The sequence below is a fragment of the Cetorhinus maximus genome, chromosome 11 (assembly GCF_964194155.1).
Source record: "Cetorhinus maximus chromosome 11, sCetMax3.hap1.1, whole genome shotgun sequence".
Taxonomy (NCBI): Eukaryota; Metazoa; Chordata; class Chondrichthyes; order Lamniformes; family Cetorhinidae; genus Cetorhinus; species Cetorhinus maximus.
In genome coordinates this window covers 45,487,207-45,508,562 of record NC_135889.1, presented here as the reverse complement: position 1 = coordinate 45,508,562, position 21,356 = coordinate 45,487,207, and the positions used below count along the sequence as shown (strand labels likewise).

General features: G+C 40.9%; 1 protein-coding gene across 6 annotated transcripts; it reads right to left on the bottom strand.

Annotated features, from left to right (window-relative positions):
* Positions 1–1,975: 1,975 nt before the first annotated feature.
* On the bottom strand, positions 1,976–16,888 carry LOC144686557 (uncharacterized). Of its 6 annotated transcripts, none has more exons than XM_078551891.1 (10): positions 16,338–16,581; positions 15,019–15,119; positions 11,777–11,999; positions 10,456–10,545; positions 9,228–9,307; positions 6,653–6,768; positions 6,468–6,565; positions 6,141–6,209; positions 3,145–3,203; positions 1,976–3,065 (listed from the first exon to the last, which is right to left on the bottom strand). In XM_078551891.1, exons 2-10 carry the CDS (start codon positions 15,084–15,086, stop codon positions 2,963–2,965), a joined length of 906 nt encoding a protein of 301 aa, XP_078408017.1. In that variant the 5' UTR covers positions 15,087–15,119; positions 16,338–16,581; the 3' UTR covers positions 1,976–2,962. The 6 variants fall into 6 exon arrangements, with proteins under 6 accessions (XP_078408017.1, XP_078408018.1, XP_078408021.1 ...); XM_078551892.1 differs by having other exon boundaries at positions 11,777–11,996; XM_078551895.1 differs by lacking the exons at positions 15,019–15,119; positions 16,338–16,581 and adding an exon at positions 16,870–16,888.
* Between the last annotated feature and the right edge of the window lie 4,468 nt (positions 16,889–21,356).

Here is a 21,356-nt window from a genome sequence, read left to right as displayed (position 1 = left end):
CAAGATTCCGCCACGGTATCTTTTAATACAATTGATATCTTACTCTTATGCGGTAAAGCTTCTTATTTCAAGTTTAGTTTCAAGAGATCCTGCAGAATTTACCCTAGGCCTCCACAAATGTATTCAGTACTCCAAATAGTGTTAAACTGCTAACATCTTTGTTTTAGTTCTTAGAATCTCAGTGCAAATAGTAGTTTAAATATCACAAGGAAATGTAAGTTTCTTGCACTTGTTCTGAAATTATGTTATAAATGATCTACAGGAAATACACTTGTCAATAGGATTTGGTTAGTAGTCTGTAGTAAAGGGCTGAAAGTATGAATTGCTAGGCCTCTTGCTGCTTGGTGATTTGAAAAGATTTTCTAAAATAAATAATATAAACAGTCGCTTGGTAGTAGAACTTAGATAATGCTGAAAAGAGAGATGTGTTGGCAAAACTTTTCATCTTGTGCTCAACAGGGCAAATGCAAGAATATCAATTGTAAAATGGTCAAACAATTTATACTACAGGAGAAAAGGATGCTGATTGGTTGGCAAGCCTGATTGGCCAAGCATTGCCATGGAGAAGGCAACAGGGAGCTATAGGCTCTCCAAGCTCCTGAGTAATTCATAAAAAGGCGCATGGCTTGAACATATGCTTTTTGTTTGTAGAGAATGGGTCCCTATGTATGAATATATCACTTTTAGCAAGTGTAAATGAGCCACGTTATGAGCTCAGCTAATTATCTTAAATTGGTTGTTAGTGTAGCTATTAGCACACTCAGGATTGTTCAGCAACTGCTGCTCAATCATGGAACCACATCTGAAAGTAGATGTTTTTGGGTTTTGCAAGCACGGGCTGGCTGAGTATGGGCTGTATTCTGCCCATCACAAAAAAACCAAAGGAACATGTTGTTTGATTCAGTTGTTGGGGGCTATGGCCTAGATACCTGGCATCGCACCTGCAGTGAAACGTATACACAATGTTGCTCAATTGTATGTTAGGCAGAACTGACAGCATCCCATTAGTGGAAAAAAGCTCTCATGTAGCCACTGCATAGTAGCAACATCAAACGGCTTGCTTAACCTGTTGTTCAAAATTTTGAGATACATCATCTTTCCAATTTGAGGTAGAGCGGGCACTTTTCGGGTCCAAAGTGGCGGCCTATGGACCATTTGCGAGTTTGCATGATACACAACGAACAATGAGCTGATCAAGATAGCCAATGGTAGCTTTGCATTCTATTTTTCCTTCAAGCTTGTTGCCCATAATAGGCAGAGTAGAGACTGTACTCAACCAGCCTGCACTTGCAAAACTCAAAACAAAATGTCTACAGTTAGATGTGATTCCATGACTAGGCAACAAGCATACGCTGAACAATCCTGAGTGTGCTAACAGCTACACTAACAACCAATTTAAGATAATTAGTCAAGCTCGTAATATGGTTCATTTGCTAGAAGTGACATACATTCATATGTAGGGACCCGTTAGTTGCAAACTAAAGGATTTTGTTCAAGCCTTGCACCTTTTCTGAATTACCTGGGAGCTGGATTGCCTAAGGTTCCCCGTTGCTTTTTCCATGAAACGCCTCGGCCAATCTGTGTCAACTTGCCAATCAGCACCCTTTTCTCCTGTAGTGTAAATTGCCTGAAATTTGGCATTCTTGTGTTTGTCCTGGTATGATGCTGAGGTGTGTTGCTGAAGCTTTTCGTCTTGCACTTGTCTCTCTTTTCAGCAATAATTACTATAACTAATAACAAAATTGCAACTAAATGCACTGTAAACGTTACTAAAATAAAGATCCCCAAGTTTTACTTGCTTCAATGCCAAATAGATACTGGAGGGAAAATAGTAATAAGAACATTAATACCGCATTAGAGTTCTGTCTGCTCTTTTTAAGTATTTTTGCCTTGAATCTTGATGACATTGACCCATACATGTTATTCATAACTGCAAAACTATAGGTACTTGCATTGTACTACTTTGTATGTTGAATAGCGGTAAAATGTATTTCATTTTATTGAAATAGTTGAGGTACAGTTCATTCCCGAAGGTTTAATTTCCAAACCTGCTTGGTTTGTTTGATACAAAAGATTACTTAACATTAGAAAGAAAATTAACTTTGTTGGTTTGGCGCAACAAACCTGTTTCAGAATTCCTCCACTCAATTCAACTACACAAGTTTACAAAGAGTGATCTTAATTTTAAAAATACTAGCATTGATGTCAAAAAGCATGTAATCATTGCCAAAATTTAAACACCTCAGTTCAAGTAATTTCATAATTACAATTTTTAAAAAGCTTGATTTTTTTTTCAAACATATATAGTTACACTGAAACTTTGACATCCTGACTTCTAATAGTTATAAATTTAAAGCACTGAATAGTCTCTTTCTGTCTGTCACGTTTGGGTTCTATGCTGGAGCAATATCATCAATATGAAGCATATGACCACTGAATTGCAAATGCAAGAAAATCTGACTTCACCATTTTAGCGTATTTCCTAAAGAAACTGCCATATAAATGACTGACTTGATTTCCAGACACCTTGTGGCTGCATTATCATTCAAAAAATTTGTATTTCTTGTAGAACCATGCTGTACCTGAACTTTTGTGGGGTCATTTTCTTAATGAGACTGCCTCATATGTTGTAACTGTACTGTCACTGATCTACTGAATGAAATACATGCCAGTTTCAATTTAAGCAAGATGAGAAGTCTACAGCTGTATATTGCTTGTTAGTGTACATTCAATCCTACTGTAATAGAAATTTATTTTTAAAAGCAGTAATTCAGGACCTTATATTTCCATAGGATATTGTGAATTAAATGCATGGTGACAGAAATTTTGCATTGTTTTCACTATTAACTAGCTCATCTTGAGAAGTATTAACAAAAAGGAAATGAGTACAGATACCATACAAAGCCAATTCACCACAAGTCTTTAAAAACATTGATTTGAATGACTAGCAGTTTTCCAATCATTATGAATCACTATACTTCTGGAAATATTTGGTACAGTCGATATAAGATGGAAGATTTCCAACATCAAATCGACCACTTATGTGATGAACAAACACTGGTTTCCTGCAATAGGAAAAGAAAATAAACAGTATATGGAATAAAATTAAAAGTAAAATGATTGCTTCAAGGAACTCTCTCTCACCTTGAATGGATCCAACATAAGAAATTGCCAGGTGCATCCTTCTCTTCCAATGGTGAATTCTATCAAAAATAAACCTTTTTTTAGAATAGTATTTATATAAGCTGTTGAAATAGATACTGCTATATTGTTTCAAGGAAAGTGTATGAATGGAAAATAGTACATTGGTCAATTGGATGAATTTATGCGGGTGTCACCAGTATGCTAAATCTAAAAGCAATATGCAGCACATGTTCTTCAATTATATAATTCCAATATAGTCTAACCTACCTATATTACAACAGTGGCTACATTTCAAAAGTAATTAATTTCTAGTGAAGCATCTGAAACATGCTGAGCCATAACTTCCAGTGGAGTGGCAATTGAGTTGGATTGCCGCTCTGCTCAAAATTACTTACCTGGAGGGGACTAGGGGGATCTTGGGGGTGGGGCAGGAGAGAGTTGGGAGTCAGGCCTGGGGGAGGAGGGGCAAGAATTAGGAGTTGGAAATGGAGGAGGGCAGGTTAGTACAATAGTTACCCAGAAGCTATAAGAAGTTTTAATTCTTCTAGCGTTTTCTGGGTAACTATTGCTGTAACACAGTCGGAACCATCTGAAGTTTTTGATCTAAATTGCATTTTCGGATGATTCCCAGTGCAGGGCAATTGCCCGAAGGAAGTCTGAACTTCCCGGGCAATTGCCATGCAATCCTTACCTGAGAACTTTGGTGGGGGGAGGAGAGGTTTCCCAGCACATCTTTGGAGTATCCCCCAGATACACTGCCCAGGGGCTTGGAAGTTACAGCCCACTGTGTATATTAAAGATGCTACATAATGCAAGTTCTTTGTTTCCATATGCATTCATGCTGTGGAAGTCCAAATTAAAGCAGAACATTTAAATACAAAATATTGATCAAAAGTATACATAATCTATTAGTTAATCCTACAAATGTGACAGTAGAATAATGTAGGCAATTCTAATTTACATAAAATGCTTACATGCTGAATTAATAAACAAATGGACCATGACACAATTATTCATCAATTGCTAATTGTTCCTGATGTTTTCAATCTTAATCTAGTTGTACCAATACTTAAACTAATTAGGCTTTTCTTTTGAGCAGAGTTTAACTTAAATTGTTGAAATAGCAATGACACACCCAGCCCTGTCGATCCTGCAAAGTCCTTATGAAGATCTGGGAGCTTGTGCCAAAACTGGGAAAGCTGTCCTACAGGCTAGTCAAGCAACAGCCTGACATAGTCATACTCATGGAATCATACCTTACAATGTCCCAGACACCACCATCACAATGGCTGAGTATGGCCTGTCCCACCAGCAGGGCAGACTCACCAGAGATGATGGCACAGTGGCACAGGGAGGGATTTTGCCCTGGGGGTCCTCAACATTGACACCAGATCCCATCAAGTGTCATGGCATCAGGTCAAAACTGGGCAAGGAAACCTCCTGCTGATTACCACCTACTGCACCTTCATCCAGCTGATGAATCAGTACTCCTTCATGTTGAACACCATTTGGGAGATGCACCGAGGAGGGCAAGGGCACAAAATGTACTCTGGGTAGGGGACTTCAATGTCCATTACCAATAGTAGCTCAGTAACACCACCACTGACCAACCTGGCAGAGTCCTAAAGGACACAGCTGGACCTGCGGCAGGTGGTGAGGGAATCAGCAAGGAGGAAGAACCTACTTCACCTTGTCCTCACCAATCTATCTGTTGCAGATACATTTCTCCATGACAGTATCATTAGGAGTAAATACCACAGAGTACTGGTAGAGATGAAGTCCTGTCTTTACATTGAGGAGACCCTCCATTGTATTGTGTGGCACTACCTCCGTGCTAAATGGGATAGATTTCAACAGATCTAGCAACTCAAAATGGGGCAGGAATGAGGTTCTGTCGGCCACCAGCAGTAGAATTGTATACAACCACAATCTGTAACCTCATGGCCTAGCATATCTCCCACTCTACCATTAACATCAAGCAGAGGGATCAACCCTAGTTCAAGGAAGAGTGCAGGAGGGCGTGCCACAAGCAGCACCAGGTATACCCAAAAATGAGGTGTCAACCTGGTGAAGCCACAACACAGGACTACTTGCATGCCAAACAGCAAAAACAGCATGCGATAGACAGAGCTAGGTGATCCCACAACCAACAGATCAGATATAACCCAAGTAGCACTGCCACATTCAGTTGTGAATGGTGGTAGACAATTAAACAACCAGCATATCAGTACAAAATAAAAGGCTGAAGCATTTTCAACCATCTTCAGCCAGAAGTGCCAAGTGGATGATCCATTTTGGGCTCCTCTTGAGGTCCCCAGCATCACAGATGCCAGTTTTCAGCCAATTCGATTCACTCCATGTGATATCAAGAAACAGCTGAAGGCACTGGATACTACAAAGGCTATGGGACCTGACATCATTCCTGCAACAGTACTGAAGACTTGTGCTCCAGAACTAGCTGCGTCCCTAACCTAGCTATTCCAACACAGCTATGGCACTGGCATCTACCCAGCAATATGAAAAATTGCCCAGATATCCTGTCCACAAAAAGCAGAACTAATCCAACCCGGGCAATTACTGTCCTTTCAGTCTACTCTCAATCGTCAACAAGTGATGGAAGGTGTTGTTGACAGTGCGATCAAGCGGCAATTACTCTGCAAAACCTGCTCACTGACACTCAGTTTGTGTTGCACCAGGGACACTCAGCACCTGACCCCATTACAGCCTTGATCCAAACATGGGCCAAACAGCTGATCTCCAGAGGTGACGTGAGCTGACAGTGATTGTCCTTGACATCAAGGCAGCATTTGACTGTGTGTGGCATCAAGGAGCCCTAGAAAAACTGGAGTCAATGGGAAGCACTGGTTGGTGTCATACCTAGCAGAGGAAAATGGTTGTGGTTGTCGGAAGTCAATTATCTCAGTCCCGAACATTGCTGCCTCGCCAGCAATGCCCACATCCCATGAAAGAATAAAAAATTGCCAACAAACACTTACTTGCTTTTCTTGAAGAAATTTTGCAATCAAAGGAACCGTATTTTTTGAGTATATATAGAAGCATGGGCACTGGAAGACAGAAAATTGAAGTATGTACTGAAATCTTAGTTTAGATTGATATTATTCAATACTAATAGTATTTAATGTGATAAACGATTTGCCTGAAAGAAATCAAATGTAGCAATAAGTTACCTTAGTACAGCTAAACCCTGCTTCAGTATAAAGTAATGTTTTTGAAGGAACATGTTCCAATATTAGACATATCTTAAAAAGGAAAAAGGTACAGTATGTGGTCCAGGAATGTCAAAGAAAAAGTAAAAATCTTACAGCTCTGCGAGATGTTGTTTCAGTACAGCTGGGTTTTTCTTTAAATGCAGTGACTTGGAACTCTTCATCAATTTCTAAAATGCCATACTTTGTAGTTTCTGCTGAGAGGAGAGGTTACATTAGATTGTTTTTCCCAAAGATCAGTCCAAGAAAGAAAAGACGTTTGTAATAAATTTTGGATTGACCTTCATCTTTGCATAGGTAAGACAAAACCAAACTGCTGTCACTGTGGATACTCTGCAGCTCAGCAAATTGTGCAAGGACATCAGATAGGCTGAAGTCTTCATAGAACAGAGTGTCCCTGAGAAAAATAAATATTGTCAAAAGTGGTTATCAAAACATACAATAAGTTATTTGAATTTCTTTCAATAAGGTAAGTTCAATTTACAATTGTATGCCCTTGTCACCTCCAAGCTGAACAAAGCTCTCCTATTTTCTACACTTAAAATTTCAGCTCATTCTAAGCTCTGCTACTTGTATCCTAACTCACCAAGTCCAATTCACCTATCACACCTGTCTTTGCTGACCTGCTGTGGATCCCCCATTCCCTCCAGTATCTGTGTATAAATCCATCTTTGCTTCTTCCTTCCCTATCTCTTACCTCCTTCCTGTCTACAATTGCACTTCTATTGCTCAGGCTCTGGTTTCTTATGCATGGCCCACCATTGGTAGTTGTAGCGTTAGACAAGATTAATTAATAACCTCATAGCAAAGGCACGACTAGGTAGCAGTGATAATAACATGATTTAATTTCACATTTGATTTAGGGAGAGAACAGTGTGTCTAAGACTAGTGTTTTAAACTTAAATAAAGGCAATTATAAAGGGTAAGAAGAGAGAGCTGGCTGAGGTGAACTGGGAAATTAGGTTAAGGTACAAATCAGCAGAGATGCAATGGCAGACATTTAAAGCATTTGACAAGGTGCCACATCGAAGGTAACTACACAAAATAAGTTCTCATGGTGTAGAAGGTAACATTAGCATGGATAGAGGATTGGTTAGCTAACCGGAAACAGTAGGCATAAATGTGTTATTTTTTGGGTTGGCAAGATGTTAAGAACAGAGTGCCACAGGGATCACTTCTGGGGCCTGAACTATTTACAATATATATCAATGACTTGAGTGAAGGGACCAAATGTATAATTACTAAATTTGCTTATGGCACAAAGAGAGGTGAAGAGGATATAAGGAGTCTGCAAAGGGATATAGGTAAGTAAGTGGGGAAAAAAATTGGCAGATGGAGTATAATGTGGGGGATTGTGAATTTGTCCACTTTGGCAGGAAGAATAGAGAAGTAGCATATTATTTAAATTAAGAGAGATTACACAACTTTGCGGTAGAGGGATATGGGTGTCCTGGCACCGGAATCGCAAAAAGTTAATATGCAGGTACAGCAAGTAATTCGGAAGACAAATAGAACGTTGTCATTTATTACATTTTTGCTACCTTTGTACATAGCATTGGTGAAACCACATCCAGAGTACTGTGTACATTTTTGGTCTCTTTATTTAAGAAAGGATATATATGCATTAGAAGCAGTTCAGGGTAAGTTCACTCGACTGATTCCTGGATTGCAGGGATTGTCTTATCAGGAAAGGTTAAGCCTGTATCCATTGGAGTTTAGAATGAGGTGTGATCTTATTGAAACAAATAAGATCCTGCAGGGGACATGACAGGGTGGATGCTGAAAGAATGTTTCCCCTTGACGGAGAGACAAGAACTTGGAGCTACAGTTTAAAAATTAGGGCTCTCCCATTTAAGACGGAGATGAGAAGAATTTTTTTCTCTGAGGGTTGTTAGTCTGTGGAATTCTCTTCCCCAGAGAGCGGTAGAGGCAAGGTCATTAAATATTTTCAAGGTTGAGTTAGATAGATTCTTGACTGACAAGGGAATCAAAGGGTATAGGGGGTAGAAAGGACGTAAAGCTGAGGCCACAGTCAGAGCAGCCATGATCTTATCGAATAGAGGAGCAGGTTCAAGGGGCCGAATGGTCTACTCCTGCTCCTAACTCATATGTTTGTGTTATCCCTGGGGGCCCAGTCTTTGGAATTTGCTCCCTTGAACTGTTATATCTCTTCATTTCTGCCATTCCACTTCCTCCCTTTTTTTAAGATCACCCTTAAATCCATCTGTTTGACTAAGCCTTTGGTACCAGCTAAATATTCCCTCTGCATCCTTTTATTTTTTGATTATGCTTCTGAAGCGTCTTGGGAATTGTTCTACATTAAAAGCATTATGGAATTGCAAAATCAATCAAAAGGTAGTGACCACCAGAAATGACCTAAACATCAATGAGGAGAATGAGAACAAACAATGGAAAATAGATGATAATGACACACAAAAGTAAATTCAGGGTAGCAGATGAAGGGGTATCATTTTTAAGTTAAGCATATTGTAGACATCGGGATAAAGACCAGACAAGTTCTTTACAAGATAAGCTGGGAAGAAATAATATAAAATAAATTGTCTTAGTTTGATTAATTATTCTTTATTTTTTTCTATGAATCATTTATTACAGATAATTTATTTATCAGTTAATGCTCACTACCCCCATGAGCTACAGAGAAATTTCTTAAAGCAACTGAACAGTTCATTTTAAAATGAACATCCTTTCTATTTAAAAGTTTGTTTTTAATTTACTGCACCAATTTTCTTTTTTACAATCTATAACTTAAAACTGTATATATTAACCAATTTGCCCTATTTTAAAATATTTACCACTATTCTGCTTATATCCTTTACTACCTATGTTGTTGCTTACCCGCCTAGGACCAATACATGATCATTGATGTTAAACTGAGTAATGGCAAGCTGAAGACAAGCGATAGCACCCAACCGTTCCTGTGGTGAGAAAAAGTATTTTTTTAATCTGTTCGGATCACTGAATTATGGCTTTTACTTAACTTTAAATGACTCTGTCTGTAAAGTATGTGTAAAATATATGTTCCCCTCCAAACCACTCACCATCCCAACTTGGAAGTATATTGCCGTTCCTTCACTGTTGCCTGGTCAAAATTCTCCCTAACAGCACTGCGGGTGTACCTGCACTACATGGACTGCAGCAGTTCAAGAAAGCAGCTCATCACCACCTTCTCAAAGGGCAACTTGGGATGGGCAATAAATCTGGCCTAGCAGCTACGTCCACATCCCATGAATGAATATAAAAAAATATAAACTATCTTATTCTCCAAGTTTTAAATGCATATTGGTCAGCTAATAAATGAAAATTCTATAAAGATGGAAACAACCCTTCTCACCACCTTTTCCTCTCCAGGACCTTGAGAAAAGGTTTCCTGCACAATAATTTTGATTGAGGTTTAGCAAAATTCCTTCTAAATTGTTCTTAAAATTTACAGCTGCTTTATACAACTATTGGAAAGAACCCAGGACTTAGGTCGGCATTACTGACTTCATTACATCAAATCAAAAAAAATCCTTCTTTAACACTTAGTAATTAATAGGCTCACACCTACTAAATTCAGTTACTTCCAACAGTAAGATTAAACCAAATCATGTGATAAAACCACAATTTCTTGCATCAAGAAATAATACTCAAATACTATGTAGGAATGTGTTTCAAGGCTGTATTAATAGATGGCTCAAATGACATCAATCAACCGCCTATGGTTCAATCTCAGTTTATTTTAGTAATCTGAACACCATGAGCTATTACAGTTTTGTAATGTTCTATCAGTGTTATCTGTAGACTAGTACGGAACGAACTTGGAAACTAAAGTGAACAATAGCACAAACAGATCTTTTATTAATAAAGAATTTTGCTTTTCACGTTGTAAATACCCTGTCACTACATTTTCAGAACAAATATACTGCACTTTTACAATGCAATTATCCATAAAAATGTTAACCAGCTGAAGTTTAACGGTGTCTGGAAATTAACTGTAATTTTTACTAATGATCTAATCTTAGTGAAAGGGATAGTTCTGATTTATATATTATATACCTGGGCTACTGAAGTTCTGGGCACCTACCTCATTGCTTCTTGATCCATCATTCAGAACTTTAACTAGTTGGAATTCCTTTGCCCAGTCTTCAAACTTCGTAGAATAGAGATCATTTGTCTGCAAGGATTACTGTTAGTTAGCGGTTATTAACATAACCGTGAGAGTTATATGCTGTTTAAAATTGACAATTTTTTTGTCAAAAAGTGAAAAAAGATTAAAACTACAGAAGTTCAATTTCTCAGCACCAGCAGAAAGTTTTCAAATAGCAATAAACATACCAAAAAAAACTGTCACACCAAGTTTTCAGTCACAATTTTATATGAAATATGTAAAATAGAGAAGCAATTAGAATCATAGAATGATAAACCACAGAATGAGGGCATTTGGACCAGTGTGCCTGTGCAAAGCTCTTTGAAAGAGCTATCCAATCTGTCTCACTCCACTGATCTTTCCCCAAAGCCCTACAAACTCTTTCTCTGCATATACCCAATTTTCTTTAGGAAATGATTACTGAAACTGCTTTAACCACCCTTTCAGACAGTGCACTGCAAATCATAACAATTTGCTGCTTAACTTTTTATCTCATGTCGCTTCTGGTTCTTTTGCCAAATACCATAATTTGTGTCCTCTAGTTACTGACTTCTACCACTTGAAACTGCTTCTCCTTATTTACTTTTACAAAAGCCTTATTCAAAATTTTGAATGCCTTTATCAAATTGCCCCTTTAACCTTCTCTGATCTAAGCAAAACAACCTAGTTCCCCTATCCTCGCCATGTAATTGAAGACTTTCATCCTTGGCACCGTCCCATAACTCTCCTCTGCACCCTCTCTAAGGCCTTGACATCTTTCCTAATGTATGGTGCCCAGAAATTGACATAAAACTCCAGCTTAGACCTAACCAATGTTTTGTAAAAGTTGTTTATATAACATACTTGCAATTGTACTCTATGTCTCCATCTATAAAGCTAAGGATACAATATGCCCTTTTAACAGCTTTCTCAATTTGTCTTGCCATCTTCACAGGCTGAACTCTGTTCCTCTCTGTTAAGTCCACAGCCTCTCTGTTACTGCACCCCTTTAAGATTACACCACTTTGTTTATATTGCCTCTCATTTTTTCCTACTAAAATTAATCATTTTACACTCCTCCACATTAAACTTCACCAGTCTATGTCCTCCTGAAGTCTGCTATTATACTTCTCACTTCTTACTACATTTCCAAGTTTTATGTCATCTGCAATTTTTGAAATTATGCCTTGTATATCCAAGTCCAGGACATAATTTGGAGGCACTTCATGCAATTTAACTTGTGCAGTTTTCTGAAGGAAAGACCAAAATCTAAACATACAATAACATAAACTGCATCAATAGAGTTGATTTTTTCCATTGCTGCCATCCAGTGGCTGATAAGCGCCTTATTTCCTACTGGTAGAAGGGGCTTGGGGATGCCACAGAGGTGCTTGAAATCTCCACTGGTGTCATTCTGTAGATCACGATTGAATCTTGTACCATAGCCAGCAGCCAGAATAATAGCCTTCATAATTTCAATAATTTCTACACAGTACACCCTGCTGGAGAAAAAAATAGATAAAGCTTAGCCATTATGTGATGTTACCAATATATGAAACAATGTCTGGATTTTCTTTTACTTAAGGGAGTACTCTGGAGTTTTATTCTATATTGGCCTTATTGTACATATTGAAATCCTATTTTACCTTCTGTCTATTTAATATAAAAATTAGTTTTTCAAAGGAGGCATAAAGATTGTATAGTTATTTTTAAACTATACAAAAAGCAATCCATCATTTGATTCTTAATATATAGATGTCATACCAAGACAAAACTGCTATTTTAAAGTAGTATAAGAATATTCTCCACATTGGACACATTCTCCTGTTTAAATTTACTAGGATTTAGATTTCATATGGTGAATTAAAAAAATCAAATTTATCAAAAATAAAAGCAGTATGAAGATTTACAGAAGAGGTTCAAGCAAAAAGAACCAGTCACTGCAAATGAACATCAACAGGCAATCTTTAAGCACTTTTTGATAGAATTTGTACGCTGGTGGTCCTTTGAAGCTAAATGATCACAACGCCTTTAAAGCTCTTCGGGGGGAAATTGTGTGCAGTAGTACAAGTGCTATTTGGGATCAAAAATTGCATTTGTGGCATACATCCACAATTCTAACATGAAGTATGCTGAATGCCATCTTGGTAAAGGGGTTAATGCATGAAATTACTGTATTCTGTAAGTATGCAGAGTAGACAGATATGATGTCAATCAGCACGCATCACTGAGTTTATACCAGTGCTGCCACTTTGGAGCTCCATGCTCCAGCTGATCTCCTCTCTTAAACCTGCACTGTTGAACACCAGTTAAGGGGCAGGAAGGACACCCACCACCGCTTTTTAAAGGGATCATCAAATACAATATAGCTGCTGGTTGTTTTTTTCTGGCTGCTGCTACATTTCTACATGTTTTTGTTGCTTTTTATATTGTTTTCAAATTTGGATGACAGCTGCTGAAATATTTTTTGCACTTCAAAGCTTATGCACAAACCAGTTGTTCCCAGACAGGGATGCATTAGTTCCAATAGTCGTCGTCCTGGAATAGAGCATGACTGGAAGAATAAGCAGAGATCACACAGCGCAGGAGAAACTGCTGGAAGACATAAACGAGGGGGGAAAGGGCTCTAAGCAGGCCATTTCTGTCAGGGTATTCAGGAAGCAATTATTCTACCTGTACATAAGCAACAACCAATTATTTAAGACATCTATACTTCACTAAAGAGATTGTCACTGAAATCTACAACCTGCTGCAGCCACAACTTCAACTCCAGAGCAGGGCAAGGAAATGTTTCCCATGGTAGTATAAGTGACCATGGCTATGCACATTTTTTTTCTGGTTCCTTCAAGCTGGTATTGGAAATAAAAGCAACATCTTGAAGTTTGCATAAACGAGGTCCCTGAAGCTCTCTATTTCATTTCAATTTCTCATGCCGGGAAGAAACAGGCAGAGCATGTAAGAAGGTTTGGGATTTGCAAGGTTCAAAGTCTTCTCTATGGTGCAGGTACATCGCTTTGCAGGTGCCACTTGTCAACACTGCCACATATCAGAACTGAAAGGGACTCCACTCCCTCAGCATCCATCTGGTTTGTGACCACAGTTCACAAATTTTGTAGGTCCATGTCCAGTATTCTGCATTAGTCAAAAGGCATTTACTCTGTGGCAGTCTGATCTACCAGCTGCATTTCAACCACCCGACAAACCAAAGGGTGGCTACTAGCCAACAAGGGCTATCTGCTGACAACCATGGAGCATGACTCCAGTTCGCAACTCACACACACGAGTGCATCATCATTCAATTAAAGCTTTGCTGCCACAGAAAATGTGATTGAACAGACCATTGGCATGCCAAAACAATGTTTCTGCTCGCCGGACCATTCTGAAGCAGCCTCGCAGTACTCAGCTGAGAAAGTTTCAAGACTCATGGTGATCTGTTGCATGCAGCACAACCTTGCCAGAATGAGGCGATAGCCCTTGCCACCACCGATCAGCAAGAAGCAAAAAAAGGAGGAAGACGGGAGGCTGCAACCTAAACAGGGCCTGGCTGTACATGAAGAGCTAATTCAAGTGTAATACCAATAACTTCAACACCAATTCTACATTCACCAATAGTCCCACACTCCTTACCTTTCCCACTGTCACAATGCAAAAATAGAAGCAAACCCAATACAAACATTGCAATCCAAATTATTCCAAATAATTAAATATTATGCCATATTTCATACCAAAATCAATTAACCAGTCTTTTGCATTCCTTTAGTGTCTATCTTCAGTGTGCCTTGGCACTCCAATGCAGTTCTACTCCAGTGACTTTAGCATACCTCGTGAAAGGCTGCTGACTTTCAGTGGGAGACTGTAGATGGCCTTATAGGATGACCTGAAGTAGCTCTGGGCCTAACAGGCCTGGCTTCAGAATGCACAATCTTGGCATGGGTGGCAGCAGTCAGGGTTCACTGGCTGATGGCAACAGTAAGGCCGCGGATGGAATGGCAAAGAATGGGAGCACAAATGCTGTCATCTTGAGATACAGCTGCAGATTCATTCTCCATTGAGCCACTGCCACTACCAGGGTGGCATCTCAGAAGGACAGATTGCTGGGCTGCTGTGACACCTTTTGAATTGTTATCTGTAGTCTTGATAGCTGTAGTCTGAAATGGAAGCTGAGACATTGGACATCAGGCACTGCATCATGGTTAGATTCATCAGTGTGTTAATGGAGTTGGCCACTAATTCCATGGAAAGGATGGGCTCCAAGCTTTGTGTAATGCCCTGTGTCAAGTAGGTGCCAGAGTCTTCCATGCTCCTCATTACTGACCACAGGCTTTCGGGCAGGTTTCCAACGCAGCAAGCATATCTGTACCTCCATCAGTTTTCTTCTGTAGCCATAAAAGCCCTCATCTGAGATCACTGCAGTAGAACTTGTGTGTAACGCCTGTGCTATCCTTGCCTCCTGCCCTGGCTGCAGTGCACTTGTCTTCAAAGTCTCATCATATGCAGATATGTGAAGTTTCAGTATCTGACCTGATTATTCTTCTGTGTGAAATCAAGTGACAGTGAGACTTCAACATCACACTCTCTATGGTCTTCATCCGCTGCCTGGCCAGGTTTCAGTTCTTGGATATCTGAAAGGAAAAAGGTGCAAAGGTAGGAAGCGGTGCAGGAATGGGAGAGGTGCAGGTAAGTGCTGTATTACCTGCAGTTAAGTCAGATGAGATTGTGGAAAAAGGGGGAAGTGGGGTGTAAGGAAGGAAGGTTAGAACTGAGGATACAGTCATCTTCAAAAATTTCAGCCCTGCTGCTGTCCACAGCTCAGCAATGGCCCTTCCAGTAATGGCCAACACTACCTCCCCCATTGGAGTTAGACGATGCAGGCATGCATCTGCCTTTGGTTGTCACCAACTTCTCCCGGAAGACGGGGGAAAGTGTGTCAGTGAATTTTGTGCTATATATTTGAGTGATGTGGCCTAAAGGTTGAATAGCTGGCAGTGTGTGCAAGCTGTGAGATGTGGTTGAGCCTCACAACAGTGCTAAGTTTTTGAGCGTAAGTGAGGCATGTGCTTGTTAGGTACAAGTCCTGATTGTTAGAGATCGTTGGTAGGTGAGTGATGGGTTACAATGATTTCAGCAGTGTGTGAGGCTAGTGGTCATTAAACTGTTCATGGCACTGCATCCAGGTCCTTGAGGCTTGATTCTTGGCGCTGACCTCTGCAGATATCTGCTCCCATTGCCTTTTCACTGTTGCTCTGGAAGGCCTCTTGACCCCTATGGATAGTGAATGTCACCCCTCCTTTCTACCTCCTCCATCAAGACCTCCCATGCAGCATCAAAAAACCTAGATACCCATTCTCTCCCATGGTCAGCCATTCTTCTCCCCACCAGGTTAGACTCAGCTCACAAAAGGATTCCTAGCACCTGGTGTGCTCCAGCCACAATGCATCTCCCCTTTTAAGTGGTGCAGGCTAGCTTTAAGCAGTGATGGCTGACTTTAAGTAGTACTACCAAGTATCGATACATGCTGATATATACAGTCAATTAACAGCATGGTTAGAGCTTGCTGCACCCCAAAATTATGGTATTGAACAGGCAGCACAAAGATGCCATACTACCTGTATTACATCGAATGAGTACAGAGTAATTGTGCTGGGGGAAGGGGGGAAAGAGGCTGCCTTATTTTCCACGTTACAAAGTGGCTGCACTTCAAAGTACTTCCATTGGCTGTAAAGCGCCTTGAGACATCTAATGGTCATGAAATCTGTTATACAAATGCTATTTTATTTTAATAGGCCGAGGGAGTGGTCATTGGCTGGATCGGAATTGTCCTTTTTTTGGACAGAACATACCTGAACAATTTTCCACACTGTGATGCCAGTATTGTAGCTGTACTGGAGCAGCTTGGTTCGGGGTGTGACTAGTTCTGGAGTACAAATCTTCAGTACTATAGCCGGTATGTTATCGGATGCACTGAGCTATTTCTTGACATCCCTCGGAGTGAATAGAATCCGTTCTTGAAGATGGTGATGGTGGAGATCTCAGGAGAAGACCAAGGTGGATACTGCTGCCAAACAAAGAGGTTCCAGGCTTGTGGACAGAGGAAAATAACCTGTAATTATTGGAGCGGACTGAGCGTCCAGCGAGTCCATGGCAGAAACTGCAGTGAAGACATTTCTGGCGGAGGCCCTATCCGGTCCGGCGTTACTGTGGAGGAAGGAACTGACCATCCAGGGACCAACACCGAGTCAGCGGCTGCCAGGAGAAGGGAAGTTGGTAATGAACATTCGAGGTCAGTTATTCCTGTCTCTCGCCCCGCAGACAATTTTGAACTCCATTCAACACTGATCACTGAGAGTTACAGTATCCAGAGGAAATACTCACCTTCCAGAGCCAACACACCGATTCACAGCAACATTAGGCCCAAGCACCACCCGCCGGCTTAGACCCCTCCCACCTCCACCCGCCGGCTCGGACCCCTCCCACCTCCACCCGCCGGCTCGGACCCCTCCCACCTCCACCCGCCGGCTCGGACCCCTCCCACCTCCACCCGCCGGCTCGGACCCCTCCCACCTCCACCCGCCGGCTCAGACCCCTCCCACCTCCACCCGCCGGCTCAGACCCCTCCCACTGCCGAGGCCTTGAGGCTCACGGTCCGCGCGTCGGCACCTTGTTGCCATGGAGACGGCGTCCAGTCTTCGCGGTTTTTGTGATTAACGGACGAGAGAAGAAGCGAAAGCAGGTGCGTCTCAATAATATAGCAGCGTTCGGAGTTTACCAACCTAACTGTAACCTTACAAATAGAGCCAATTTACTAACCTCACCAATAGCAGAGTTTACCAATCTCACTATAACCTTACCCATACATGAGATAGTTTACCAACCTGACTAAGCTTACCAACACTAGAGACAGCTTACCAACTTCATACTAACCTTACCCATACCAGAGACAATTTACTAACCACACTGTAATGTTACCAACATCAACGACAGCTTATCAACCTTATTATAACCTTACCAATACCAGAGATTGTTTACCAACCTCACTATAATCTTACCGACATGCGAGACAGTTTACCAACCTCGCTCTAAACCTACCAATACCAGAAACAGTTTACCAGCCTCACTGTAACCTTAGCAACAATAGACACTATTTTCCTGGACTGTAACCTTCCCAATATCAGAGACAGTTTACCAACCTCACTCTAACCTTACCAATAGAGACAGTTTACCAACCTCTAACCTTACCGATAGAGACAGTTTACCAACCTCACTGTAACCCTACCAACACTAGAGACAGTTTACCAATCAGGGCAACTATCTCAATTTCATGATAATTGTAGGAACTTTAGCATCAAGTTTCCAAATTCAGTAACACGTTCTTCCAACTTCAGCAAAACTCCACCAACCTCAGTTACAGTTTACTAACTTCCATGATAGTTTCCCAACTTGAATTACATGGTTCTCAAATCTATTAATACTCTACCAACCTCAGCAAATGTCTACAAACCTCATGGATTTTTTTTACTCATCTAGCTTTAGTGATAGTATTATTCTCAGTAATATTCCTCTAGCTGCAGTCACACTCTATTAACCTCAACAGAACTCAGATAAACTCAGTGGTATTCAATTTCAGCAATACTCTACCAACTTCACCAATATTCTACCCTTAACAGAACTCCATCAGCACAGCAACACTTTACCAACCTCAACAGCAATATACCACCAATCTCAGCTTCAACGGCACAGATTCAACCACAGCTCCAACAACATCAGTGCTAATCCCAGGAGAAGTAATTTCAGATGGAGCAGCTGAGTGAAAACTATCTTTTGCAATGTTCATGTTAACATCAACAGCAGCCACGCTACTTTCAACTTTGAGTACACTATTCAAGCAAAGTTGTATTCTTTTACTTCTCTAAATATTTGGACACATACAGTAAAAATTTGTAATCTTCTGACTGCTGCTGCTGTGCCATACTAACTGATTTAGCCTGAAATATTGACTGTTAGTGTCTGCTAAATAAAGCAAGATATCAATCAGAGTGTTATGTCACACAAGCTTCAATGGGTTGTACTAGTTATAGTATATGCTAAATAACATACAAAAATATATTTAAACATAATTCTGTATAGTTAGAGAAATCTAGTTTATTGTGGTGATGAAAGGATGGTTTTACCTTGCAGCCGTAGTTTAAATTTCTATATGTGCTGAAATTGTGGACCATTTTATTTGACATAATGTTATGAGGATGTACTATTTAAAGACGAATCTGGCTGGATTAAAAAAAAACTGGAACTCTCTAAGAGACAATGACAAAACTGCCCAGACTGCTACAATACACACAGTTTCACATTCCACCAAGTGGAATCAGACACTCAACCCTCCACCCCTACCCCCACCCCCACCCCCCGAGACATTTCAAATGTTTCTGAGATGAGACATTAAAATGCAATTACCGGTTCTGAAGCAATAACAACAGTAAACATGAACTAATAGAATTTCTCTGGAATATACAGCCAGCAAAGTACTTTTAAGGACTCTTTACCAAGCAGGACAGCGAGAACAAAAGACAATGCTGTACTGAACACATGCTGTCTGAAGCTGTGTTCTCACTGCCTCTCTTGAAAGCAGTGCCTGGATTTGCAAAATAATCATCCTGAGAAGAGAAATCTATTGCAAACAAAGACATTTTGAGAATAAAACGTGGAAATCTGCTCCATATTACTATACCTAGGATGATAATTGAACAAAACAGCTGCAACATGGGATCACCACATAGAGACCAACCAAGGAACAGCTAACTCCTCTATTTTATTTTTCATAAACTATAAAAATTCATATAAGCCTATCCTGTCACCTGTGCTGGTGTGTGGGCCCAGACAAATGCATGTATCGTATGAATGTAATTGCAAATAAACCTAGTTCTTTTTAGTTCAGGAAATAGTTTCAGAAAACTTATTGTGTTCTTTGTTTAACCTAAGAAAACCTGTTTGACTAATTCTTTACAACCTAAAAGCGTAAATAGTGGGACCCTTACAGAATTGGCAAAGCGCATTCTCTCTGAATTCTCAAAAAACCCTGTTATGATCAAACCTGAAGTAGGAGAATAGGGGAATCATTTCACCCCTCTTCACATGGTCGTAACAATAACAGAGCACCATGTTCATTTTCCCTACCCTTATTTTAAATGCAGAATAAATAATTGAATATGTGCAATCCTTTTTTTGTAATTTATGAATTGTAAACATGCACGGGGAGAGATGTGTGCCCAGAGTACTTACTGGCTCTTCAGCAAGCTGAGAGCTCAAGCATTATTGAGGACCTGCCAGCACTGATACTTGCAGCTTCCTTTGTCAATGGGCTGCTGGCACTGGTCACAGAGGCCAACAGTGCCTTATCTCTGTTTTGTCCTTGCAGGAGAAAAGGACTCTCAATGCCACGGAGAGGACTCTGATAGAAGGTGTGCCCTTCTGCACATCATCACTGCTGTTGAGAAGGGAACCATGAAAATCACAAGGGTGGTTCCACGGGAGCAAGTCAGGGAAGGAGAGGTGAGCATTTCTGGTGAAGGGGATGAAATTATACAGCAATCTGTAGATGAAGGGGTTCTAGTTCACTCAGGGCAACCTCAGCACTGAAGAAGCTTCTGCTTTCAAAGACTAATTCTCATAATCTCCCCTTGTATCTCCCACAGGTTCTGATGTGAAGGGGGAACACCTGAGGCCTGTAAAGGCACCAGGACACCTGCGAGAAATCGAGGCAACAAAGCCTGGATTGACACATCTTAAAAGTGCACCATCCCCAGTGCAATACACTCACATCAGTGGGTCCGTGCACAGGATTAGATAAGTTGGCACTGGGTGAAGAGAGGAAGAAGCAGCTGTGGACAACCCCTCCAGAAGATGGAGGACACACACAGCCTTGCTTTGCTAAGTGCAGGTGAAGGGCCTCGGGAGTCACGAGAAAGGAGGCTCTACTTAGATCAGCAGCAACATATGTGTAACCATGTGTCGGAGTTCCCTGAGGCAATGTACAACCATAGGCTGAGAATGGGGCATTCCACTCAGTTCATGTGCACCATCATAGTTTAGGGCTTTGAATGCATGAGCTCCTCCACTGAGCGTGTGGCCAACCTCTTGGAGAGCAATATGCAGGAACCCTCTGACTGAACGCAGGAGCAGCATATTGATACGCACAGAGTGCATGCTATACTCTGTGGCATTAACTTGTCAGTGGTGCTGATGGTGCAAAGATGTTTGGAGTGGATGCCAGTTACACTCCAAGTGGTGATCCCCTCCAGCCATCCAAAGTGCCATTCAAGATCTGAAGCAGAGTGTGAAGTATCAGTGCCACCCATCGTGGGGCACCATCATCATCACTGACCTCCTCACCCCCTCTGACTGAGGGAGCACCTGTACAGCAGGGGCCAGTGATGGAGGCTGCCCCTGGATTAACACCAGTGCCGCACCCTCTGGAGTGCCCTCACTGGCACCTCCGTGACAAGGACATCTGCCATGTGCATCTCAGCTGCAAGCAGAGGCAAGGGAAGCACCATGGAGAAGTGGCTGAAAGTGGAGGCCTCTGCATCGAACTGTGGTTCACTGCAGTTTGCATTACCTTCAGATGTGCACTTTGTAACTTTTAGAACACATTGACACATGATGCCAGACATGAGATAAATGTTAGGCTGACTGGCCTATAGTTTTCTGCTTTCTGTCTCCCCCCTTTCTTGAAGAGAGTTGTCACATTTACAATTTTCTAATCCATTGGGACCCTTCTAAAATCTAGGGAATTTTGGAAGATCATAACCAATGCATTCACCATCTCTGCAGCCACTTCTTTTAAGACTCTATGATGAAAGCCATCA